The sequence below is a fragment of the Argentina silus genome (assembly GCF_951799395.1).
Source record: "Argentina silus genome assembly, chromosome: 8".
Lineage (NCBI taxonomy): Eukaryota > Metazoa > Chordata > Actinopteri > Argentiniformes > Argentinidae > Argentina > Argentina silus.
This window is the reverse complement of record NC_139662.1, coordinates 10,224,315-10,251,875: the sequence shown is the minus strand read 5'-3', so window position 1 is coordinate 10,251,875 and position 27,561 is coordinate 10,224,315. Positions and strand designations below refer to the sequence as shown.

The following is a 27,561-nucleotide window of genomic DNA, read 5'->3' as shown; positions in this document are numbered from 1 at the left end:
TTATGAACTCTCACTGCGAATCAACTATACGAATGATTGATCTGACAGAGCAAATTGCATTTACACTCACAGGTTAAACGTAAACCAGTAAATTGTCAGGTTTGGGGGAACGCGTTCAAACCGCGCCTAATCCAGGTCAGGCGACACAGCAATAGCCCCATCATGTTTGTATGTTGGCTACAAATAGTACAACATCACTATGAATAGAACTTTATTGCATTCTTTATTACTGAGATAATCAACACTCTCATTGAGAACCATAACTCCGTTTAGAAAAAGGGGGCTTTATTTGTCCATGTGTTACACGATACTGTGTTACCACTATTTTTAGTATTACAGTATTTCCCATTCGTCAGCACCTCATTTGGGTGTCCGTTCTTTATTTGTGAGTACACTTCCATATAAACAAATCATTTGCCAACAATAATTTCCTTTGTCTTGGCACAGCATTTATATTTTATCAGTGGTTATTTTCATGGGTTGAAAGTGACTTGTGTCAGTCTTTAAGTGCACTTAAAGTTTAGTTACTAAACTTCTTACTGCCATAATTGAAAATCTCTGACTTGTCTGCAACCTGGCTAACAAGGTTCACCTCAGATGCTTTCTTTTTTTTTTTTTTTCAGATACACTTTAAACACCCCATCAGAAATTAATGTGGACATTTTGGTAACACTTTCTACGAGGCACACTAACACATTATAACTCTTTAAACATAAAGTATGACTACATTGATCCTGAATGGGATCCACAAGTGGGGAAGGGTGTGTTCTTTACACATTGTTTACATGTACAGGCATGTGTGTGTGTGTGTGTGTGTGTGTGTGTGTGTGTGTGTGTGTGTGTGTGTGTGTGTGTGTGTGTGTTGTGAGAATCTGTCTGATGGTGCCAGCGAATCAGCAGTTATTTTGGTCGAAGTGAAGTCACAGTGTCACAATGCATAAAAGATCATGTCTGCTTCAAAATATCAGTGTGAAAAACATACACACACACACATACAGTAAAGGATACTTACTTAAAGGATCCAAGGGTATTATACTGTATTTCTGATGTCAATGACCAGATCATGTGAAATACTGTACATGTAGATGATGCTAAAGGTTTAATAACGCCAATGGATAGTACAGAGTGCTGGTATAAGATATGCTGTCATATGTGAGATAAGATTTTTTTTAAAAAGCAGTGCAAATGAAAAAGTCTGGCTATAATGAATAATCCCTTTATGTAGCGATGAAATATAATAAACAACATTTCCAAAAAGTTAGATCACTTCAAAGTAGGAGAAAAAAACAATGGCTTTTTGGTAAAAATGGGATGTCTCTAGTTTCCCCCTTTTGCAGTGCTCCAAACATAGAGCTACAATACAAAATGTTGGCTACCTTCTATGTCAATCAAAGTGACACCTCATCAAGGATCCCAATGCTGCTGCTGGACATGTCGCTCCCAAGCTCCCCCTTGTGGCGTGTGATAGAACTGTTCTATTCTCTATGGATAACACAGCCATATTCAGGTCGAGGTGAGTTGAAATGATCAGAAAGGAGATTATATATTAACTCTGTGCTTGAAATATCCTCATACTCCTTGGGGGTGAATACCAATCCTGGATTAAGAGCCGTTAGAGATTTTCTTTAATTTCAGTGTCATTTCTACTCTACCTCACCTCCTCTTACTCTCTCAGTCCCTCTGTTTGTAGGGGTCTGGGACTGGTGGAGGTAACCTGTCCTGTCCCAGTGTGGATGGGACTGGTGGAGGTAACCTGTCTCCTGTCCCAGTGTGGATGGGACTGGTGGAGGTAACCTGTCTCCTGTCCCAGTGTGGATGGGACTGGTGGAGGTAACCTGTCCTGTCCCAGTGTGGATGGGACTGGTGGAGGTAACCTGTCTCCTGTCCCAGTGTGGATGGGACTGGTGGAGGTAACCTGTCTCCTGTCCCAGTGTGGATGGGACTGGTGGGGGTAACCTGTCTCCTGTCCCAGTGTGGATGAGACTGGTGGAGGTAGCCTGTCTCCTGTCCCAGTGTGGATGGGACTGGTGGAGGTATTTATTCTGCTATCTACCTCATGCTACTGTTAATACATATATACTGCTAGACTGCATTACCCATACAGCTCATATGCTGCTACACTGTTCATACTGTAACTATTTATTCTGCTATAATGCTACTGTTACTCATATACTGCTATACTGCACTGCTATATTATACTGCACTACTACTGATCATATATTGCACTACCTGTAAATACTGTTCATTGCACTTTCTGCTATTTTGCACTTCTGGTTAGACGCTAACTGCATTTCGTTGTCTCTGTACTTGTACTCTGCACAATGACAATAAAGTTGAATCTAATCTAATCTAATCTAATCTAATCTAATCTGTCTCCTGTCCCAGTGTGGATGGGACTGGTGGAGGTAACCTGTCTCCTGTCCCAGTGTGGATGGGACTGGTGGAGGTAACCTGTCTCCTGTCCCAGTGTGGATGGGACCGGTGGAGGTAGCCTGTCTCCTGTCCCAGTGTGGATGGAACTGGTGGAGGTAACCTGTCTCCTGTCCCAGTGTGGATGGGACTGGTGGAGGTAACCTGTCCTGTCCCAGTGTGGATGGGACTGGTGGAGGTAACCTGTCTCCTGTTCCAGTGTGGATGGGACTGGTGGAGGTAACCTGTCTCCTGTCCCAGTGTGGATGGGACTGGTGGAGGTAGCCTGTCTCCTGTCCCAGTGTGGATGGGACTGGTGGAGGTAACCTGTCTCCTGTCCCAGTGTGGATGGGACTGGTGGAGGTAGCCTGTCTCTGTAGGACTGGTGAAGCAGTCTAGGTGTCGACTAGTTCTGCTGTGCCAGGCGGCGGTAGTGTGGCATTACTTTGCACTCGGGCAGGTAGAGCGCCATCTCCAGGGCAACCAGGATGGTGAACTCAAACGGAATCAGCTCTCTGCGACTGATTCTGAAACGCTCCTCCAATTTCTGGCGAGACATACTCAATCACTGTCGTCTAGAGAGAGAGAGAGAAAGATCTTCAAACAACAAGATAACAATGAGGTCCCATACATTCAACAGTTGTATGTTGTGGGGAAATAAACGTCCGGTACTGTACATTGCGTATCCTTGTAACATATACACGTACATTAACTTACATAACAATGTTTATGTTGTATGTACTACAGAGGTACATGTGACAGGATCGCCCCTTCAGTCATAACTAACATTGACTTCTCCCAAAGCACCTACAAACAACTTCTCTAACAACTGTACCTTTAAGCACAGCGTCCGTTCAACGAGTTGTGAGGTCAATGTCAAGGGATTACAGAAGCAACAACCAAGATGGCAGCTTTCCAGGCCAGGGTCAACGGAACAGTTGATTGATGGAGTTATGGGGGGGGGGGATTTGTCTCTGGTGTGACTATGCAGTCCTGGCGCCAATGCTGAGGCTAGCGTTATCTGTGACTGGTTTAGCTGCGCGCATGTGTGTGTGTGTGTGTGTGTGTGTGTGTGTGTGTGTGTGTGTGTGTGTACTGCCATGGCATCAGTGTGTGTGTATATATAGGTCTGTCGGTGAGGGCCTGTGTGTATAATTAGTGTGAGGCTAGGTATTAGCTAGGCGCTCAGAGATGACATGAGCCGTTTTTTATTGGTTGACTCTTTGTCTCTGTGACAAAGCTGCCTGTCGTTGTCTTTGAGGTTATCCCCTTGTTAATGAACAGTACAGTGCGGGGGTGGAGGGGTGTATGTGTGTGTGTGTGTGTGTGTGTGTGTGTGTGTGTGTGTGTGTGTGTGTGTGTGCACGCCCAGCCAAGCTTTTTAATTCAGCCTAGCAGAAGGATAAGCCTAAGCCTCGGCATGTGGGATAATTGTCTTGGATGTCAGATGGACATCAGTGTGTGTGTGCGAGTACGAGTGAATGTGTGTGTGTGTGTGTGTGTGTGTGTGTGTGTGTGTGTGTGTGTGCATGCAGTGACACACTTTCAGTGAGAATGGTTTGATAGATAGCGAGGGGAGTGGAATTCTTTAGACTGAACGTAAACTCTCTTCTCCTCTCCAGACCTGGAGAACACACACACACACACACACACACACACACACACACACACACACACACATACACACACACACACACACACGCACACACACACTGTATAAACATTCCTACTAGACATTAATTCATAAAGACATATAATGTACAGTTTGAATACAGTGCCCTGCGTAAGTATTGGGACAGTGAAGCATTTTCTGTTTTGGCTCTATACTCCAAAAGTGGATTTGAAATCAAACAATTAATATGAGGTTCAAGTACAGACTGTCACCTTTTATTTGAGGGTATTTGTGTACATGTTGTTTTTAAAATGGTGAAACCCAATTACACTTTTTATACATAGTCCCCCTATTTCAGGGCACCAAAAGTAATGGGACAGATTTATATGATGTCCAAGCACTCGTACTTTAGTATTTGGTCGCATATCTTTTGCATGCAATAAATATATCAACGTAGAGACACATATAGATGTAAAAACTAGACAGTACAAACGTTACTGACATTCATCATGACACTGATGTACAGACAAAAAGGCAGACAGACACGTTGTGTGCAGGCCTAGGGCTTACAGAACATACCAGCAGACAGAAACAAACTAAGGTCAAAACTCTGGGGGACTGGAGTAGTTTGGGACCAACACCACCACCAACACCTGTCTGTGTGTGAGTGTCTGTCTGTGTGTGGACTGAACGTCATTGAATGCTTGACTAAAATGTTGACCGATAATTTCACGTCAAGTGAGCTCTTCAGAACACTTAACCTGAATGGCCACTTCAGCAGTTCTGCTGCATTCACCACCACCATCTGCTTGTCACCCATGATACATTCAATGCCTAACACACACAACCACACACACACGTTAATGAGGGGTTGCTAAATTTGGGATCGGGAGAGAACGAGCAGGGTGGAGGGAGAGAGAAGAGCTGCTGTAGAGCTGCTGTGCTGTGTGTGTGTGTGCCTCTGTGTGTATGTATGTGTATACTGTATATACTCACCAAACACTTTATTAGGAACACTATACTAATACTGGATAGGGCCTCCCTTTACTCTTTATTAGGAACACTATACTAATACTGGGGTAGGGCCTCCCTTCGCTCTCATAACAGCCTCAATTCTTCGTGGCATTGATTCCACAAGATGTTGGAAACATTCCTTTGAGATTCTGGTCCATGATGACATGATTGCATCACGCAATTCCTGCAGATTTTTCAGGTGCACTTTCAAGCTGTGAATCTCCCGTTCTACCATATCCCAAAAGTGTTCTATTGGATTCAGATCCGGTGACACTGAACTCATTGTCATGTTCATGAAACCAGTTTGAGACGACTTTTGCTTTGTGACATGGTGCGTTATCATGCTGGAAGTAGCCATTAGAAGATGGGTAAATTGTGGCCATGAAGGGATGCACATGGTCAGCAACAATACTCAAATAGGCTGTGGCATTCAAGCGATGATTGATTGGTATTAACAGGCCCAAAGTGTGCCAAGAAAACATTCCCCACACCATTACACCACCTCCACCATGAGAAGATGTACAGGTGAACCTAATAAAGTGTTCGTTGAGTGTGTGTGTGTGTGCCTCAGTGGTTATTTTTATTTTTATGTGTCAGTCTTTAAGTGCACTTAAAGTTTAGTCACTAAACTTCTTACTGCCATGATTGAAAATCTGAGACGTGTCTGCAACCTGGCTAACAATGGGGCAAGGTTCACCTCAGATGCTTGTTTTTCTGCTATACTGTATGATGAAACAATATCATTTCTAAGTTAGATAGATATACTTTAAACACCCCATCAGAAATGAATGTAGACATTTTGGTAACGCTTTCTACGAGGCACACTAACGCATATTAACTCTTTATTGCATTATAATGTCTTCATAATATGATTCATGTTTATGTCTACCTGTACAATTTGTTTTCCTGATGGAAAATGGCTGATAATTTTATTATGAATGCATTATAACTGTATGACTTAAGTGTTATATTTCTTACACTAAACATAAGGATATGTAGCCTGGTCACATAAGAACTGTTTGTGCTATTAGCCTACAACGCTCAACATCGGGCTAGTACCCAGCTAGTACTGGGTTGGACCCCCTTTTGTAGCCCATCTGCTTCAAGGTTCGACATGTTGTGCATTCAGAGATGGTCTTCTGCATACCTTGGTTGTAACGAGTGGTTATTTGAGTTACTGTTGCTTTTCTATCATCTCGAACCAGTCTGGCCATTCGCCTCTGAAATCAACAAGGCATTTTCGCCCAGAGAACTGCCGCTCACTGGATATTTTCTCTTTTTCGGACCATTCTCTGTAAACCCTAGAGATGGTTGTGCGTGAAAATCCCAGTAGATCAGCAGTTTCTGAAATACTCAGACCAGCCCGTCTGGCACCAACAACCATGCCACGTTCAAAGTCACTTAAATCAACTTTCTTCCCCATTCTGATGCTCGGTTTGAGCATATTGCTATTGAAAAACTCAAGGTGCCTTATTCTACGTACAGTCCAGTCAACAGCTTCATACAGAAAAACAAAACTTGCACATCAGTTTGGTCAGAAAAAAATAATATTTTTTATATATATATATAATTTAATGCTCTGCAATTGAAAAATACAACAATAACAAACAAAAGGTTTCTCCTCATGAATTGGTACAACAGAGTCACAAGAGGCTACAGTAGACTGTAATTACAGACAGACAGACAGACAGACAGACAGACCGTGGAACAAGGTCATACAGGGGCTTTACACACTACAGGGCTGACCCGAACCATGCTGTGCTGGATCCGGTAATTCTCTTTCCACCTTGTCCTTGCCAGCACTGTTACAGCAGGTACACTGTAGATGGTGGATAAGTAACCAGGCCAGGCCAGCACAGTACCGCTTAGCTCAGCTCTGTAGTGTGATTAGGGATAGTGACAGTCATACATTTACAATCCCATTTCATGAGTTTACAACAAATTCACGAACAATAGAACAGATAACATTTAGGCTGGGGATTTTCACACAATATCTGACCTGCACTATGTTCAATACAATATGACCTCGCTTGAATCATTTCCGCTTCCCTAAGTGCTTTATATAATAAAAAGTTGGTTCTTTACACACAGTCCATTGACAGCAACATCAGTCTCACACTTGACAGCAGAAACATAAAGTATGACTACATTGATCCTGACAGGACACACGAGTGGAGAAGGATGTGTTGTTTACACGCTGTTTACATGTAAATAACACTAAAAAGTCTGAAAACTGTGCTACCGGACGTCTGATGTCTCTGGTGGTGTTTGAAGCACTGGGTGGGAGCCAGCGAATCAGCAATTATTTTGGTCAAAGTAAAGTCACAGTGTCACAATGCATAAAAGATCATGTCTGCTCCAAAACAAAACAAAACCATTTTACTTTCAAGAGAAAGAAAGTAAAAATTTCATATGCAGCATTTTGCCTTGACTGACAGAATCGATTGTTCTCACGCAAACTCAGGATTTATCTGGCGACGGTTCATATTTTTCAGGCACTTTGTTCAATGTTTGAAGTGTATATTGTGAGATAGCTATGGAAACAGATCAAATGCATAACGCAGATAGAATGTTTTTTGGGTGCGAGATTGTCAGTTAGCAATTTCTTCTCTCTGTGATAAGAAAAAAGATACAAAAAAGATACAATTTCAACAGTAGGAGATCCTGCCACCATCTACTCCTCAGAGGTCTGTTCTCTCTTTTCACCTGAGGCTCAACTATTTTTGAACATCATAATAAAACAAAATAGATTGAGCGAGAAAATATGGCCGTCTTTGATCCGTTAGAGATGAAAAGACTGGTACTGCTATGACCTAATGAGCGCCCATTTGAGAGAAGCCCTATCCTCTACTTCTAAATATCAATGGATGATTCTAGACCCCTGGGTGTTAGGCCACAGAATCTACTCCAAAGGCCAATCTTCGCCTTTTAAAAGATTTGTGAAATTAAAAACAACATTTGCAACAATTGGGGATATTTCCTGTGAGAAAAACAAAATACAGAGGAAAACAATAAACTCCACTAGCTTTTTTTTTGGTTTTGTTTCATATCATCCCTCATAAGTTGTCTCAACTGACTGCACTGTGGCAATTATAACCACACTGTTGGCAATTATATCACAGCTGTTATTAATAAAGGACACTGATGTACAGTAGCTACCAGGGGAGGCTGGTGGAGGTAGAAATCAGAGGACAGGTTCATTGTAATGCAGGGAATGGAATGAGGAACGGTATTCAACAGGTGTGTGTGTGTGTGAGATACCATTCCTCATCCTACCTCCACCAGCCTCCCCATGTAGGTACATATTAAACCACATTAGACAGACACTACCACAAAGGACACCACTTTACTGTACTGTAGTGAAACTAACCACAACACTGTCAATAAAAAGGAAATGTATGGTTTGGTTCACAGTATCTCGTTGGGGAAAGTGCAACAAATCCCTTCTGAAGAACTCATTAAAGAAGGCTTACAGTCTTTATAACAACACAGGGTAGAGGAAGACAACATACAGGAAAAAAAGAAAAGTTAACAAGAAAAGTAACCTCAACATCTCTTTCATACATATGTGTGTAATATCCTATATCAAAAGCCTTGTGATGCATCACTGATCAAAGTGGTCAATCAATCACCAGCAGAAAAATACAATTAAGGAAACTTACTTAAGATAAAAAAAAATAAAAAAAATACACTGCAATGGAAGACAAGGATATAACGACAATATTAACAATATTTTCCCTTCACATCCATACTGTGAGAAAAGATCATAAATATAAATCCATTAAGTAAAAAGGTTAACGTCTAAAACATTTGAATCTGTGATACATAGAGGAGGGCAAGGTAGGAGGTGGCACGTTTGCACAAAAACAACAAGGTTAGAACACTTACAGTACACACACACACACACACACACACACACACACACACACACACACACACACACACACACACACACACACACACAACGCACCATAAACGTGCTTAAATCAATATCGCCTCTAACATAGAGTGTTATCATCATAAGATTGTGCATCTTTTTACGTTGCAGTCATGTACCTCAGTGCAAGGCTTGGAAGATCAGGCTCATAACATTAATAATAATCATTTGAATGCATAAAATATAATGTGCTAGGATATCTCACACATACAGTAAAGGATACTTACTTAAAGGACCCAAGGGTATCATACTGTATTTCTGACGTCAATGACCAGATCATGTGAAATACTGTACATGTAGATGATGCTAAAGGTTTAATAACGCCAATGGTACAGAGTGCTGGTATAAGATATGCTGTCATATGTGAGATAAGATAAAGAAAAAGCAGTGCAAATGAAATAGTCTGGCTATTATGAATAATCCCTTTATGTAGCGATGAAATATAATAAACAACATTTCCAAAAAAGTTAGATCACTTCAAAGTAGGAGAAAAAAACAATGGCTTTTTGGTAAAAATGGGATGTCTCTAGTTTTCCCCTTTTGCAGTGCTCCAAACATAGAGCTACAATACAAAATGTTGGCTACCTTCTATGTCAATCAAAGTGACACCTCATCAAGGATCCCAATGCTGCTGCTGGACATGTCGCTCCCAAGCTCCCCCTTGTGGCGTGTGATAGAACTGTTCTATTCTCTATGGATAACACAGCCATATTCAGGTCGAGGTGAGTTGAAATGATCAGAAAGGAGATTATATATTAACTCTGTGCTTGAAATATCCTCATACTCCTTGGGGGTGAATACCAATCCTGGATTAAGAGCCTTTAGAGATTTTCTTTAATTTCAGTGTCATTTCTACTCTACCTCACCTCCTCTTACTCTCTCAGTCCCTCTGTTTGTAGGGGTCTGGGACTGGTGGAGGTAACCTGTCTCCTGTCCCAGTGTGGATGGGACTGGTGGAGGTAGCCTGTCTCCTGTCCCAGTGTGGATGAGACTGGTGGAGGTAGCCTGTCTCCTGTCCCAGTGTGGATGGGACTGGTGGAGGTAACCTGTCCTGTCCCAGTGTGGATGGGACTGGTGGAGGTAACCTGTCTCCTGTCCCAGTGTGGATGGGACTGGTGGAGGTAACCTGTCTCCTGTCCCAGTGTGGATGGGACTGGTGGAGGTAGCCTGTCTCCTGTCCCAGTGTGGATGGGACTGGTGGAGGTAGCCTGTCTCCTGTCCCAGTGTGGATGGGACTGGTGAAGGTAACCTGTCTCCTGTCCCAGTGTGGATGGGACTGGTGGAGGTAACCTGTCTCCTGTCCCAGTGTGGATGGGACTGGTGGAGGTAGCCTGTCTCCTGTCCCAGTGTGGATGGGACTGGTGGAGGTAGCCTGTCTCTGTAGGACTGGTGAAGCAGTCTAGGTGTCGACTAGTTCTGCTGTGCCAGGCGGCGGTAGTGTGGCATTACTTTGCTCTCGGGCAGGTAGAGCGCCATCTCCAGGGCAACCAGGATGGTGAACTCAAACGGAATCAGCTCTCTGCGACTGATTCTGAAACGCTCCTCCAATTTCTGGAGAAGGAGAAGGAGAGTGCGAGAGAGAATAATATAATTAAAAGAATAAAGCCTGCTCCTGGATTAAAAAGTACTCCATTGATCATGTTATCATGAGATTCTCCATTGATCATGTTATTTTTAGTTCAATAGTTGGCTTAATCTGGGACAGAGAAACCAGCCCTACTGTACTATAGGTTCTGTATTAAGGCATTTATGGAATTTAGAAAAGAGAAGAGAGAGAGAGAGAATGTGATGCTTACGTCGATGAGCTGTTTGACGTCCTGCTTCTTCAGATCGCTGCTGATCTTGGCGGCAAGGAGGACGCAGGCCGCAGACACCAGCTTCCTGTTGTGCTTGTTCAGACGACCCTGGAGCACCAGCTTCTCAAAGTACACAAACGCCATGGCCACAGTGACCGGCTGGAGGTCGCAGTCCTCGCCCATTGATCGCATCTCCCTCTTCAGACTGAGAGAGAGAGAGAGAGAGAGAGAGAGAGAGAGAGAGAGAGAGAGAGAGGTGGAGAGAGGGAGGCAGAAGCAGAGAGACAGGGAGAAGGAGGGGGAGGGAGAGGCAGAGAGTGGGACAGAGACAGTAAGGTGTAAGGTTGTGGGGTCTACAGTACGGACAACAATCCATACAAGAACAGAGGCAGGAGTGGGGGGGGGCTGGACATGTACCTTCTGATCTTGCTCAGCGTCAGCTTGATGTGGGGGAACTTCTCCTTGAACGTATCGTTCATGTCCTTCTTCAGATCTGACGGTTTCACATACTCAATCACTGTCGTCTAGAGAGAGAGAGAGAGAGAGAGAGATCTTCAAACATCTTCTGTTTTTTGGCAAGGTAACAATGAGGTCCCATACATTCAACAGTTGTACGTTGTGGGTAAATAAACGTCCAGTACTGTACATTGCGTATCCTTGTAACATATACACGTACATTAACTTACATAACGATGTTTATGTTGTATGTACTACAGAGGTACATGTGACAGGATCGCCCCTTCAGTCATAACTAACATTGACTTCTCCCAAAGCACCTACGAAGGGAGACGCCACAGTCGTGCAAAGGTCCAAGTTCTTCTCCGACAACTGTACCTTTAAGCACAGCGTCCGTTCAACGAGTGAGGTCAATGTCAAGGGATTACAGAAGCAACAACCAAGATGGCAGCTTTCCAGGCCAAGGTCAACGGAACAGTTGATTGATGGAGTTATGGGGGGGGGGGGGGGGGGGGGGGGATTTGTCTCTGGTGTGACTATGCAGTCCTGGCGCCAACGCTGAGGCTAGCGTTATCTGTGACTGTGCTAGCTGCGTGTGTGTGTGTGTGTGTGTACTCCCATGGCATCAGTGTGTGTGTATATATAGGTCTGTCGGTGAGGGCCTGTGTGTATAATTAGTGTGAGGCTAGGTATTAGCTAGGCGCTCAGAGATGACATGAGCCGTTGTCTTTGAGGTTATCCCCTTGTTAATGAACAGTACCGTGCGGGGGAGGAGGGGTGTGTGTGTGTGTGTGTGTGTGTGTGTGCACGCCCAGCCAAGCTTTTTAATTCAGCCTAGCAGAAGGATAAGCCTAAGCCTCGGCATGTGGGATAATTGTCTTGGATGTCAGATGGACATCAGTGTGTGTGTGCGAATGCGAGTGTGCACGTGTGCAGGGGGGGAGGGGGGGGCTTAATGGCAGTGACACTCTCAGTAAGAATGGTTTGGATAGATAGCGAGGGGAATTTCTTCTCCGTCCGTCCGTCCGTCCGTCTCCCTCTCTCTCTCTCTCTCTCTCATCCTCTCCCACCATCTGTCTCTCACCATGTATGAAGCGAAGATCAGGACCCTCTTGTGTTTCCCACAGGGCCACTGGGGGTCACTCAGGAGGTTGGGATCGTAGTCCGACAGATCGTCCAGACCTGGAGAACACGGACAGACAAACAAACACGCACACACACACACACACACACAGTATAAACATTCCTACTAGACATTAATTCATAAAGACATATAATGTACAGTTTGAATACAGTGCCCTGTGTAAGTATTGGGACAGCGAAGCATTTTCTGTTTTGGCTCTATACTCCAAAAGTGGATTTGAAATCAAACAATTAATATGATGTTCAAGTACAGACTGTCACCTTTTATTTGAGGGTATTTGTGTACATGTTGTTTTTAAAATGGTGAAACCCAATTACACTTTTATACATAGTCCCCCTATTTCAGGGCACCAAAAGTAATGGGAACAGATTTATATGATGTCCAAGCACTCGTACTTTAGTATTTGGTCACATATCTTTTGCATGCAATAATAATAATCAACGTAGAGACGCATATAGATGTAAAAACTAGACAGTACAAACGTTACTGACATTCATCATGACACTGATGTACAGACAAAAAGGCAGACAGACACATTGTGTGCAGGCCTAGACTCTGGGGGACTGGAGTAGTTTGAATGCTTGAACGTCATTGAATGAACGTCATTGAATGCTTGACTAAAATGTTGACCAATAATTTCACGTCAAGTGAGCTCTTCAGAACACTTAACCTGAATGGCCACTTCGGCAGTTCTGCTGCATTCACCACCACCACCTGCCTGTACTGTCTGTCACCCATGACACATCATTTGGGAGAGAACGAGCAGGGTGGAGAGGGATAGAGAGAAGCGTGAGGGAGAAGGATAGAGAGAGAGAGAGAGAGAGAGAGCGAGAGAGAGAGAGAGAGAGATAGGGAGGGAGGGGTTGAGGGCACAGATCTAACAGCTGTGATAATGACCATCTGTGTCATTCTGTGCCTCTGTCCTTCAGAGTCCTCTCTATCTCTCACTCACTATCTAAGTCCGAGCCAGTGTCCTGGCGATCCCCACTGTGATTCCCTGCATCAGTGGCAGATGAGCAGCTTCTCAGCTCCTCAGCTCCTCAGCTCTGAGTCTGTCTATCACAATCTAGCCCAGGTCACGGGGGGGGCAAGCTCATTCCCAGCCAAATCCCTTCTGACAGAATCTAGGATTTAGTGAGAGTCTGTCCTGTCTGTGTGTCTGAGTGAAAGGACAGTCAGTCAGTCAGTCAGACACACAGCTGGGACCAGAGCTGTCCAGATAAACAGTGCATACACAGTATGGGAGAGCACCACAGCATGGCAGAGCTACCCAGCAGCATAGTGAGAGTGAGAAGAACAGCATGGTGCAGTGTAGTTCATGACCCCTAGGACTGCAGGAGCAGCATATGGTGTGGTGTACATGGGGGGGGGGGGGTTGGAGTCTGTCCGTAAGCAGTGCGTGTGTACTATGTAGAGCTGCTGTGCTGTGTGTGTGTGTGTACCTCTGTGTGTATGTATGTCTGTCTGTATGTCCCCGGCCACTCATCATTGTAACCATCTACCGCCCACCCAAACCATCAGCTGTATTTCTCCCTGAACTGTCTTCCCTACTCACCACTGTCTGCACCATGTCAGCAAATGTGCTCCTTCTGGGTGATTTTAACACCCACATTGACTCCCCCAGCTCCACTCTGGCTACTGATTTCCTCCCACTACTGGACTGCCTGGATATCAAACAACATGTCACCTTCTCGACCCATAACAAAGGACACAGACTCGATTTAGTTTGCTCCACGAGCCTGACCCCTCAATCTCACTGATCTATTACTTCCCATCTCCGATCACAAAGCTGTTTTGTTTGAGGTCCCTGCCCAAACTTACAAGGAAAAAGCTCCACGCTCCATCACATTCCGAAACATAACACACATAAATACTAATGACCTCACTAACCAGATCAACACCTACCCTTCCCTCAGCACTCACGCAACTACTGATGACCTCGTTATTCATTACAACACCTGTCTCTCCTCCACCCTGGATTCACTAGCCCCTCTCAAGACACGCACTGTTAGATTTTCCCACTCTGCCTCCTGGTTCACCCTGAACGCCGCCTATTAAAAACCGCAGGACGTCACCTTGAGCGGTTGGCTAAAAAAAACCTGGCTTAACAGTCCACTCCTAAGCATACTCTGAACACCTCTGCCCTCTCAGCAGGCAGAAGCTCCCACTACTCAAACATTATCAATAATATGAGAAGTAACTCCCAAGATCCTTTTCTCCACCGTTAAACACCTGCTTCAGCCACTGGACAACTCTCTTGACAATATTTCCCTTGACCTGTGCAATCATTTATTGACATTTTTCCAGACAAAAATCGACAATATCCATAAAGAGCTGCTACTTCCCCACACCCATAATGCTGTGCCCACCTGGATGACCACCCCCACTGACCCCCTACTCAAAACCAGTCTCTCTGCCTTCACCGCAATGTCTGAGGAATCCATAATCAAAGTCATCAATGCATCTAAATCCTCCACCTGCAAATTAGACCCTTTGCCTACCATTCTGGTCAAAGCTGCCCTCCCTGCCCTCTCCCCACTGATAACCCGGACAATCAACTCATCCCTGGGGTCCGACTCTGTTCCACTCTCTCTCAAAATGGCTGCTATCACACCAATACTCAAAAAGCCTGGTACAGAACACAACAATCTCAATAATTTTTGCCCCATTTCAAATCTTCCATTTCTCTCCAAAGTTCTAGAGCATGTGGTAGCAGCCCAACTTCAATCTGCACCTCCGCAACATCTCCCGACTCCACCCTTCACCCTCTCACTCCAGTGCTGAAACTTTAAATCCACGCATTTGTCACCTCCCGACTGGACTACTGTAACAGTTTACTCTCAGGACTACCCTCCAAGCTCATCAATAAACTACAAATCATCCAAAACTCAGCAGCACGAATCCTCACCTGCACCAAATACAATGACCACATCGCTCCCATTCTCATGCAACTACACTGGTTACCCGTCCAATACCGCATTGACTTTAAGATCCAACTGCTCACATACAAAGCTCCCTTGCATCCCCCTACCTCTCCGATCTACTACACAAATACACCCCTCCCCGCACTCTTCGCTCCTCCTCAGCTGGCCTTCTCTCCACCCCGCCAACAGACTCTGGAACTCTCTCCCCAAGCACATCAAACATTCAGACACACTGCATTCATTAAAACTGATCAAAACACACCTGTTCACCATGGCCTACAACTGACCCTTCTCCCCTGCTGTAAACTACCACTCACTCTTGCCTCCTACTGTTGCGTACCCAGTGTTGTTGTTGCTGTTTTGTCCTATGTTATGATGTTTGAACATGTTGCATGTCTTTTTTATCTCCTTGATTTTAATTGTACTTTTAATGTACTTGTAGTTTACTGTAAGGTGACCTTGGGTGTCCAGAAAGGCGCCAATCAAATCAAATGTATTATTATTAGTAGTAGTTGTAGTAGTAGTATGTACAGTATGTGTGTGTGCCTCTCTGTGTGTGTGTGTGTGTGTGTGTGTGTGTGTGTATCCTCTGTGTGTGTGTACCCTCTGTGTGTGTAGAGCTACCCACCAAGGTCGAGGCCCACGCTGCTGTTAAGCCGGGAGGGGGTGTAGTTCCTGGGAATGCTGTTCCTGGAGGAGAGGGATGCCTGGGGCAACTGGAGGGTGATGTCCACTGACGAGGGCTTGGCACGGACCAGGGCGTTGGTCGGGTACAGGTACTGGGCATACGACACCGTCTGGACACAGAGACACAACATTTGGGGTTAGTCAATCAATCAGTCCGTCAATCAGTCCGTCTGTCAGTAATGAATCAGTATGATAAGGAGTGTGTAATGTGAGTACTTGAACAACTGACAGGTGGGGGTTGGTGTGTGTGTGTGTGTGTGTATGACAGACAGGAGAGTGTGTAGCGAGTGTGTGTGGACTGTGGAGTGTGTTAGAGGGCCATACCTTGCCGTAGGGGTCCAGCTCGAAGCCCTCCAGGCCAGGCAGCATCTCCAGGGTGGTAGAGATGTTGCCCGAGGAATGTCTACGTCTCTGGTTCTCCAGCCTAGGGTCACTGTCAGAACAGAGAGGGACAGAGAGTGTTTCTTAGTGACAGGTTGTGTGTGGAAGTGTGTGTGTGTGTGTGTGTGTGTGTGTGTGAGAGAGAGAGAGAGAGAGTGTGTGTTTGTGTTTGAGTAAGAGTGCATGTGAGTGCGCACACACGTACGCCTGTGAGTGAGAGAGAGAGAGTGTGTGTGTGTGTGTGTGTGTGTGTGTGTGAGAGAGAGAGAATGAGAGAGAAAGAGAGAGCAGAGGGGTGGGGGGCTGGGGGATGTGAATAAGTGCTTCAGAGCCCCCCTAACCCTCATGCCATTTAACAGTCAGTAATTGGATAGACCCTGGGGGGGGGGGGGCTGTTACAAGACTGGACAGAGTTATGGAGTTTAAATGAAGTCTGAACCCATGCCTAAACTACTGGACTACTGTATATCTGCAGAGGAGAGGCTGGCGGAGGTAGAAATCGGAGGACGGGGCTCATTGAGGAACGCTGCTCATTCTACAGGAGCACAGCGGATCGTCGTTAATTCTTCATGACTCGCCGTTTCACGGAGCCCATTGTAGAGTACTTTTACTGGCAGTAAAAATAGGAAGGACAGAAATAGGGCGGTAGTAACACATACAGTACCATGGGAGAGAGCGCCGGGAGGAAGGGGGGGGATATCAAATACACCTACTGTACGGTAGAGACGCTTCCAAAATCCTCTTTTCTCTCTCTCTCTCTCTCTCTTTCTTTGGCTCTCCCTTCCTCTCTTTTCCTCTGACTCCTGCTGTCTATTCCTCTGATGCGGGCGGTTCTCCTTTAGAGATGTAAGCCCGCTGGTGGTAGTGAAGCGGGCATCGTTTTGTCGAAGTCTGCCCTTCTCACTCAACTGACAGATGGGTTTTTTTAAAGCCCCCTCAGTCTCAACACTGGGAGAAATCTCCATAATCTCTCCTAGTCTTAGACCACTTGCATAACGCTCAAATGCAATTTCCTCTGCTTATATTAGAAAAAAAAGAATGAGAGAAGGCACAAAAACACGTACAACAAATTCCATTTCCTGTAGGGGGTTGTGTGTGTGTGTGTGAGTGTGAGTGTGAGTGTATGTGTGTGTGTGTGTGTGTGTGTGTGTGAGAGATGATGCCAGTGAGGGGGAGGCCCCAGGTCGTGACCCTCTCTGTACCACACTAATCTAGAGTCAGAAGCACGTGGGAAAATTCCACTTTAGTCATTTTTTCCCTGCATTTTTTCCTGAGAATCGCCTGATCCCTGGAGTGGTCAGTGTGTGTGTGTGTGTGTGTGTGTGTATGTATGTGTGAACATACTATACTGTCCTGTTCATCTCTGAGATCTCTCTCCCTGTTTATTATTATCAGAGGAGGGAAGCAGGATGGATACAGTAATTAAGATGACAGGGGGAGAGACGGGGAGGGAGGGGGGAGGAGGTGGGCGAGACCGAGGGAGGGGGGGAGGGAGGGAGGGAGGAGGTGGGAGGGAGGAGGGGCGAGAACATGGGAATAGAGTGACACACAGCATGACCTCAGGATGATGACACATAATGGGACTAGGAAAGAATGATGCCTCAGTATCTGCGTCTATGATTGTTTCTGAACATTCGGAAAAACAGACCAAAATAGTGCACGGCATAACAGGCACTTTCAGCAGGTCTGTGCTACCGGACAGCAGGTCTGTGCTACCCTCGCTGTACCTGATGTGGAAGCTCTCTCCGTACGGCAACACTGAGAAGGCAGCACACAGAGACCTCTTGGCACAGATCAGCACGATCCTGTAGGGAGACGACGACAACAACAACAACAACAACAACAACATCAACAACAACATTAGGGACAAACAGACAGTAAAGGCAAACCTCCTACAGTTTGGTTTTATTGGTAATAAAGCTGTGTTGTGGAAACATGGTTCCCCTGTTAACACAGTATACACACCTCCATCATTTCTCTCCTAGTGGTCCTGTGTACCAGTAACTGTGTGTGTGTGTGTGTGTGTGTGTGTGTGTGTGTGTGTGTGTGGGTGGGTGTGTTAACACGATACACACCTCCATTGTTTCCCTAACAGACGAGTGGTACTGCACCCGTATCAGATGCAGAATGATATGAGGTCAGCAGCTAAAGTTACACACCCTTCTCCTGGGTCTGTCGTTTCACACACACACACACACACACACACACACACACACACACACACACACACACACACACACACACACACACACACACACACACACACACACACACACACACACACACACACACACACACACCTCCTTCATAAGGCAGGGTCTGTCATTTCACCTCTCTTTAATGAGGGGAAGCAGGCTTACTTGGGCCAGCAAATGTGATTTTTAAAGAGTGGAAAATGTTTACTGCACCGACTGCTCGCCCCTCCCGCAGTGGAAAGAAAAGTGTGAGCTTATCAGAGAGAGAGAGAGAGAGAGAGAGAGAGAGGACATCCAAGGCTGCGGTCATCATTACCCCCCCTTCTACTCCCTGTAGACGTGCCTCAATCTCAGGTCTCACAACCTCCAGTGAAATAGAGGAACAGAGGGCCTGGCCCTGGGAAAGCAAAGTGGAAAATAACAACAACAATGGAACTAGTCCTGACTTTATAATGGGCCTTAAGTAAACATGCCTGTCGTTCCTTCTCTGCTGGAGACCGGCCAGGTTTGATCATTCCCACCCATGCACTGCACTGCAGTCAGAGGAGGGAGGGGGGTGGGGGTTGGGGGTGAGGGTGGGGAGGTCTGCCAGTAGAGATAGCCAATATGAGGCATCAGTATATACAGATACAGATACTTTGGCCCAAATTGTTGACAGTACTTGTGTACTTAAGTGTTAGATGTGTGGGACCCATAGATTAGCTTCAGTGCCCTGCACAAGTACTTGGTAAAGCAGTTTGTCTTCTTTTGGCTCTATACTCCAAAAACAATAAATAAGAGGTTAAAGAACAGATTGTCAGCATGGTGGTTTCACCATTTAGAAACAACAACACTTTCTAAAAAAAAACACTTTTTTTTTATAAGAAAGCACTGGTGAGCTCAGCAATCTCAAGGAAAACCTCTACAGTGGATGACCAGAGAATGCTCGCAATAATTAAGGAAAACAAAACCCAATGACGGATCAGGAACACTCTCCGGGAGGTGGCCGTGGATGTGTCAGAGACTACCCTCTGCAGAAAACTTCTACAACTTCTACAAAAAACAACTACAGAAGCTAAACTGCAGCGTGCAAACAACCTCAAGCCTCAAAAACAGGATGGCTAGGTTACAGTTACAACGTACCCAAAAGAGCCTGCAGAGTTCTGGAATAAGGTCTTGTGTATGAGACAAAAGATTAACATGTACCAGAGCAGCTAGTATATTGCAGATACAGGCTACAGTGATAACAATAGTACCTCTGACCCACAAGACTGCTTTAATAATAGACACACAAGAGAATAACAGGCAGAGCTGAGTAACTAGCCAACAGGTGTTAAAGTGATTCCATAGGGGAGGACTAGGGGTTCGTCACACTGGCTTAAGCTTTCACTTTCCTCCTGTGACCCTGGTTGGCCCATGTTCACTAAGAGCAAATGGGAGAAAACGTCTTCAAAACAGACCAGGCATTACAATGACCTGAACTCGTCCAATTAGAAGACCGATTTTTTGCTTTCTATACGCTATGAAAGCCCGTACGTCACAAACTGCAGATGGAAACAGAACTGGAGCGGTACCTAACGAATGGTAATCACGTTTTGATTCGGCCCAAGGTTTACTAAGCTTGTGTAATTCCGTGATTTACTGGAATTTACAGTTAATGAGCTACCGTGCTGACTCTCTTTTGCTAGCAATCATAACGCTTCCGCCTGTCTCTAAAAATGAACGAGTGTCTCCAGTTTTGTTGACATTCTGTAGTCTGTGATGGATGCACTTTCACAGCCTATTGTAAAAAATTTTACTATGGTGTGTCATACTGTGATGTGTTCTGAGGTGTTCAGTGTGTTCTATAAGGAGCTCATGTGTTCTATGAAGTGTTCAGTGTGTTCTATAAGGAGCTCATGTGTTCTATGAGGTGTTCTGTGTGCACTGTGAAGTGCTCCTTGTGTTCTATGAGGTGTTCAGTGTGTTCTATAAGGAGCTCAGTGTGTTCTATAAGGAGCTCCTGTGTTCTATGAGGTGTTCAGCGTGTTCTATAAGGAGCTCCTGTGTTCTATGCGGTGTTCAGTGTGTTCTATAAGGAGCTCCTGTGTTCTACGAGGTGTTCTGTGGGTGTTACATGGTGGTGTTCTGACCTGCTGCCTCTGGTGTCGTACTGCCTCATGTTCTTGATGAAGTGAACCTTCTTCACAGGCCGTGGTCTCGGAGATCCTGACAGGTTACGTGTCCTAGAGAGAAAGACAGAGAGAGATAGAGAGAGAGAAACATTACAACCATGAAATGTCATATCGTCATATGATAGGGCTGATATTGTTGCTGTCGCCTAAGCGCAGGGGGAATCCCCACGTGGGAGCCAGATTCATTAACAGTTTCTATGTCTCTACAGTCTTCTTCCATTCGTGTAAGTTAAGCTGCCTCTGAGAAGACAGGTGAGAATTAAACCTTCGATGACTGTTCCCAAAGAGAGACGCCAACGGTTTCACCTCCTCAGTCTGGTTAACACCACATTTACAGTACAGCCTTCTGTCTGTCTGTCTCTGCATCTCATTTTCTTCTTCACCTCCAGTGGGAGTCTCTCCATGCAGGCTAAATCTATCCCACTACAAATCTTTTCACTCACAAATACACACAGGATACTTTAGTCTTTTGGAAAATAGACCTAAATGGTTGAAGTCTAACAGTTGAAGTGCACTATATATATATATATATATATATATGGGCCACTCTGTCTGCTGTTTTCAAGGACATTTCAGGGTTCATTCAGGATCACTGGCTATATTGATCAGGTCATGTCAACACATTAAGTTCAATAACTGTCTGATGGATTTGGATTCTGCATGCATTGCCTAACCTCATTTTAGTCAGGCCCCTGCATGTTTATTTGGGCAATACGAGTGACTCACACTAAATAACACACGACTGTTGAGACAGGCAAAACGTAAGGACGGCCAAGAAGGGCTAAGATTTGTGCGCAGTCAGTACAGCAATGTTGCTTGTGGTGATGTCACAGCGATTACCATCACTAAAGTTACATAAGACAGCAGAGCTTTCTCCCTCTGCCTCCCCGCTGCAAAAACAGATTTGAGCCACACGCTTAATCAGGGCAAAAATACCTTCTGTTCTGGAATGAACAGTTACACAACTGTAATGTTGGGATACATTAAATAGGCCTACTACTTAAGCTACAAAGCTTTTGGGAAACTGACCTCTGATCTCTAATCTCACCCGTTGCAGATGGGCAGCTACCATCGTCATCATCTCTAATGCACTCAGTATTGCCATATTCCTGGGCTGGCCAGCCAATCCCAACTCACCGTCACCGCCACCTGACACCCCCCTCACCCTCCCCCCACCTCCCCCGACATGAAAAATACTAAATTAAAGACTTAGAAATAAGAACATAAGCTCCTTGCATTTGGGTACAATTACAGCTAGGATGCTTAAGGCACCAAGTGTTCCTCCAGTGTGTTTACGCAACCGTATCTGAGACAGCCGCACTGGGAGGGACCCCGCCGCCTCTTAGTCTGACTCTGCTTAAAGGGATAGTTCACAGAAAGAAAAAAAAAAAAACAAATTTCTGTGACAAACCACATACACTTACACCAGTCAATACACCAATACCCTTTAAGTCATTACTGCAGTTATTTACTCTAGTAGCAACGTGCACTTCTACATTTTCCCAATATAATGGAAGTGGACGGTGTCTATTGTAGTTTGTGTACCTCACAACAAATGGTAGAGATCCTCACCGCCATTTCATTGTAAAGAGTCCACAAGAAGGATACAGTATGATAACTTGGATTCAGATGTCATAGATAATAATTACAACAATATAATGAGAATTGTAAGGCCATTTTCAGTTCATTATCCATAACAGTACATTCCAACAGAACCTTTCTTAGAGTCTGCTCATGAGAAAAGACTGTGTTCTGGAATGTTCCATCTTTGGTCGTGGGAAATATTTTCTCTTTTTTTTTTTTTTTTTTGTTGTTGCTGATTGCTGTTTACCACCATCACACTGACACAGCAAGTCCCATAAGTAGAGGGGTGGGGAGAGAAAGAATGCAGCTATCTAACACCCAATCAGGCTGAGCCGACAATTTAACCACCCTATTTTAGAGATGTTTTTGTATGGATTTATCTAAAGGAACTGCAACAGAAATTGAACACAGTTGGATGTCTCAACCTGAAAGTTCAAGAGCTTCAAGTGGATTTAAGTGGCATTCCCCTGTGAATGTCAAGCACCGTAACAGAGACAGGGACAAAGGTCCTTTCAATGCTTATGTCAAGATTCATCTCAAATGAAAATCTAGTCATTCCTGTTCCTATCTCTCGACAAAAGTTAATTTGCTCACAATGAAATTAAACAAACTCTGACATATCAACTAGCAGTGCTGACGCTTAAACCCATCTCCCCCTCTTCCTATTTCCTCTCTTGTTTGCATGTCAAACTGGATAGCCACAGTCTCGATTAGAAAAGATTAGCCTATTCTTCGAGGCAGAATGGAAAAAATATATTATATATAGAATCCTCAATCCCCCCAAAAACTCTCTCTCTCTCTCTCTCTCATGGCTCTACTGCTCAGGATCAATGTGCTGATCTTGGTTTAAGGTTTCAGGGGTGAGCAGCCTTTAGTCCAGGCTGACTGGACGTCACAAGGCTTTGCTTAAATACCCCCACAGTAAATCCTCCCCCCACCCCCCCCAGCACTGGTACTGTAGGGCAGGACACAGAATCCAGCCTTCTGGCACTGGCCCAGCATGCATTGCAGTAGCATAAGTAGTACCTGTCCACAGTATCCAGGCCTGTACGGTACACACACCCATCCTGCCCTCCCGGTGCTGAAAGCAAAACATTTGTAGATGAACTGTGGCGCTCTCTGACCACCACCACCACCACCACCACCTTATCTTACTAAGTGATTTTCATTCCACATAACTGACCTCCAACCACCGTCCTCCCGTAGATGATTACAGCAGGCTGTGTTTCCTCTGTCTTGAAACACCCCATTGAAGGATAGTACAGCTAATTTCCTGTGAGGCAGTGTGCTTGAGATCGCCCTCTAATGCTGGCAGAGGATCTAATAGGGGCTAATTAAGGCAACTGCCAACAGACACATGTGGAGGATAGCCTTCAGCTGAGGAAGGAAGATGCTGCTGCTGCTGCTGCTGCTGTGTGTTTGTTGCCACCAGCTGTTAGTGTAGCTGAGTACCTATCATGGCTCATGCAAATCGTATGCAGTAGACTGAGAATGATCCTATTGTTAACTACGGTTCCTCTATAATCCACGCAGCAGGTCTCTCACGCGCACACACACGCACACGCACACGCACACACACACAGGCACGCACAGGCACGTTCTCGCACACAGTGATACAAATAAACCCACTTGAAAACAGAAATAACACTTTTGCATTTTCTATTGCATCATCAAGATTATGGGATTGACAGTGGACTTAATCTGAGAGACATACTCTCGTTGACTCCACTTAACAACTCCAGACAAACTCCCAGCTGATGGCCACAGACATCTGCCGGGTTCATGGCATCCACGTAACAACATTCAGTCTAGAGTGTTTTGACAAATACCAGGTGGCCTTTGGGCCGGACAGGGCTAGGCCTATATTTGGTGAGAGGGGGGCCATGTAATGGGTTATCTGGCTGGATAGAAATGACATAATATGTACAGTGCAGACTGACCCTGTGTGTTTGTTTGAACAAGAGTTCATTCATCTGGCTCAGGGGACTGCCTAGGAGGGTGTGTGTGTGTGTGTGTGTGTGTGTGGGGGGGGGGGGGGTCGTCAGTGCAGAGGACAGCGGCTTGTCAACATGGCTGAGGATCCACACTGCCATCACCGTGGTAACTCTGATCTATCTGTAACCTCTAGTCCATTGTGTTTCAAAACGTCACCCACCGATGACATATGAAAAAGGGATGTGGTAGAGTGTGTCATCATTCTGATGGAAATGGTTTCAGTTCCCCGTCTTGCTCAAAATCATGGGTAGATAATACAAAAAAAAATATTTTAGTTTAGTCAAACCCATGCTTGCTAGAGTATACATGAGTGACGTCATCCAGATTCCAGCGTAGGGCTTGTTCTCTCAGAGGCCTCTGGTGTGGGGTGTGGGTGTGTGTGTGTGTGTGTGTGTCCATTCTGGCTATATAATGAAACTGAAGAGAAGGCTTAGTCTGCCTCACCCATACTTTCTGTCTTGTGACACCACAACAGATAAACTAATAGGCCACTTCATGCAGGGCAAATGAACACAGACATTTCCATCATTCTCAGATAATAATAATTATTGCATTAGAAATGCCACACCACAATGAGATGCAATAACTCACTGATACTATGGTATCAAATGAGCAGGGCCATTCGTGGCTCGCTATTAAGTCAACACCCACTGGTGCACTTGATACTAGTTTCTTTACCGTGTGAAAAGATGTAGAGCCTATAACTATAATGTATGGGTATCAGGTTTGTTGTTTGTGTACGTACTGTGTGTATGTACAAGTCTGTGGAAATTCTCCTCCTCAGGCGACAATATGTTGACTATTCCATTCTATTCTATTGGGAGATTACAATTTGGCACACACACACAAAAACCTGGTGAATTCACTATACTGTCTAGGCATGTCGGTAAAACATAGTTTCTGGTGACGTTTTTGGGCAGGCTGACCTTCACATTATATTGTGTGTGTGTGATTCAATGTGCAACACAAACACACAGGGACTAGAACACACACCTATGTTTGCCCGCTGAGTCATCCAACCATGACTACAAAGAAAAACAAATAAATAAAAGAACTGAATGATTGATAAAAGAGACTCAAAAGGACCAATCTGGGATTAACTAATTTAATGATATATAGTATAAATTATAGTTTGCATCTAATGTATGGTCAGTCCTTGCACCCATAGCTCTGTCTATGAATTTGAGTGGTTACATTTCTCCAGCTGTTTACCAAAACAAGTGACGGTGGGTTTTGTTATTGTTTGAATCACAGATTGCCCCTTTAAACTAATGTGTTTCAGATTCAGGTTTGTGAAAGTGTCAGCCACACAGAGAGTTGACAGCATAAACTGATCTGATGTTGTCAACTAGAGTTAGGCAAGCGTTTCTACCTGTGTCAGTAACAGATGTATAGATACAATCATGTAGTTACGCAACTCCTTGCCATACAAGAACCGTTTATAAGACAATTTGCACTCACTGAACTTCACAGTGTGCATCTTACCGTCTAATGCTGTGGGACAAGTCACTGTTCAAAAGCCCTTTAGAAAGGGCAATTTTGGCACATCATAATACGCCCCCTGAACACTGTAAAGTACTGTCCCCAACTGTCAAAATACTTCCCTCATCTACTATGCAATACATGGCAGCGCTGAGTGGGAGAGACGGTGATGTACAATCAATGTGAATGTTGATGAACTGTACCTACTCACACACCACAAGTAGTGACTTGAGCCGCTGTGCCGAGTACTGTAATCCATGCATTGCTTAGAAAGTAAGCTACACTTCATGTTAGGCAGTAGTGACCAACCTTAAAATGAGGAAGTGAAGTTTCTAATTCAACGAAACGAAACACCTGCGCTATTACCCGAACGCAGCTCCTGTGGATCAACTGTAAGGTAACCCCAAATGACACCTGCGCGATTCATCACTGAGACACGCTATCGCGGATCAGCTACAGAATCAACTGTCAGGTCTTTCTGCACACGTGGATGGATAGTTGCACTGTCGAGAAAGGACACTGTAACTAGAGGTATCCGAATGATAACCGTATTTGAGCCCCGTGGGATGATCTGACTCCACCAGGACCATGTTCTGCTCGAATGTAACGATGATTACTCACCTCTGTCGGGTCTCAGATGTCACCGAATTACAACTCTGGACTGAAAGCAACGTTGAGGACTTCCGAGGTCCAATCGGAGTCGGCAGAAGACCCGACGGAGACAGTAGGTTCCCTTGAGAAGAGAAGGATCCTGTTCTCCTCTCGAGAAATACCTCCGTCGTCTCGACATTACTGAACTCTGAGTCCGAGGGTAGGACAAGGATAGGCGGGACGTTGATAACCCCGAGTCTCGGGACAGGACTAACGGCCCCGCAGCTCACCGAGTTGGACAGGTTAGCGAAGGTTCCATAGCTACTGGACGCAGTTGACAGTCCGACCACCGTCGCGCAGGCTTCGGTACCTTGAAAGTCGGCATCTCCATGGCCCGGATGCTTGCCATTGTCTATCTGTTGAACGGGCCGTCCGTCTAAGGAAATGTTACTGAGGAACAAAAGAGCTGCTTGTCTCCGGCGAGAATCTCGACTTTTCCGCAGGTGTTCTTTATGCGGTTTATTTGTGTTGCTGGCCAACGTACTGTGCGTACTGCAGGCAGCAGCCGCCATTCTCAAGTGAGGAAGTAACGGGGCTGTCAAGGCATTCCACCCCGGCGCGAGGGGCTCGTTCCCGCCCTCTACCATTTGATTGGCTGGAACGTCGGAATATTCAGAAAAGATGGAGTTTAGAGAAAGCTGATTGGTCCTCAGTCTTAATAGGAAAGACTTGAGATGATTTCTTCTGGGCGCCTTGAGTGGAGTCCAATCATTCAAACAATTTCGCAAAAAAGAAGACATATGAATGATAAAGTAGAACATGAACTCAGTGTCCTGAGTGTGATGTGCGAGTGTGATGTGCACGTTAGTTAAGTAGGCTAATAGTCATGGCCAATAACATAGAGATGAATAGCACCTAAATTGATTTGACATTTCAGAATATTGACGGTTGTGGGTAAAAAGAGACCACAGTAACTGAAACAGGCCTATCCGTGACTGTGACATGGCCTGCATTTAGAGGTTGTGGTGATGAACACAGATGGGCAAAGACAATCCTCAAAATCCGTTGATGAGGAATTTATGAATGTGTGCAATATTACTTTGTCCTCTGGCTCTGATAAACTATACACACACACACACACACACACACACACACACACACACACACACACACACACACACACACACACACACACACACAC

General features: G+C 45.0%; 1 protein-coding gene across 1 annotated transcript; it reads right to left on the bottom strand.

Moving 5' to 3' along the window:
- Positions 1-10,198: 10,198 nt before the first annotated feature.
- Positions 10,199-26,966, bottom strand: cables2b (Cdk5 and Abl enzyme substrate 2b). Its single transcript, XM_083675825.1, has 9 exons — positions 26,391-26,966; positions 20,667-20,759; positions 18,088-18,165; positions 16,304-16,412; positions 15,921-16,089; positions 12,309-12,406; positions 11,186-11,292; positions 10,769-10,973; positions 10,199-10,523 (listed from the first exon to the last, which is right to left on the bottom strand). Exons 1-9 carry the CDS (start codon positions 26,930-26,932, stop codon positions 10,383-10,385), a joined length of 1,542 nt encoding a protein of 513 aa, XP_083531951.1. The 5' UTR covers positions 26,933-26,966; the 3' UTR covers positions 10,199-10,382.
- Positions 26,967-27,561: the final 595 nt, after the last annotated feature.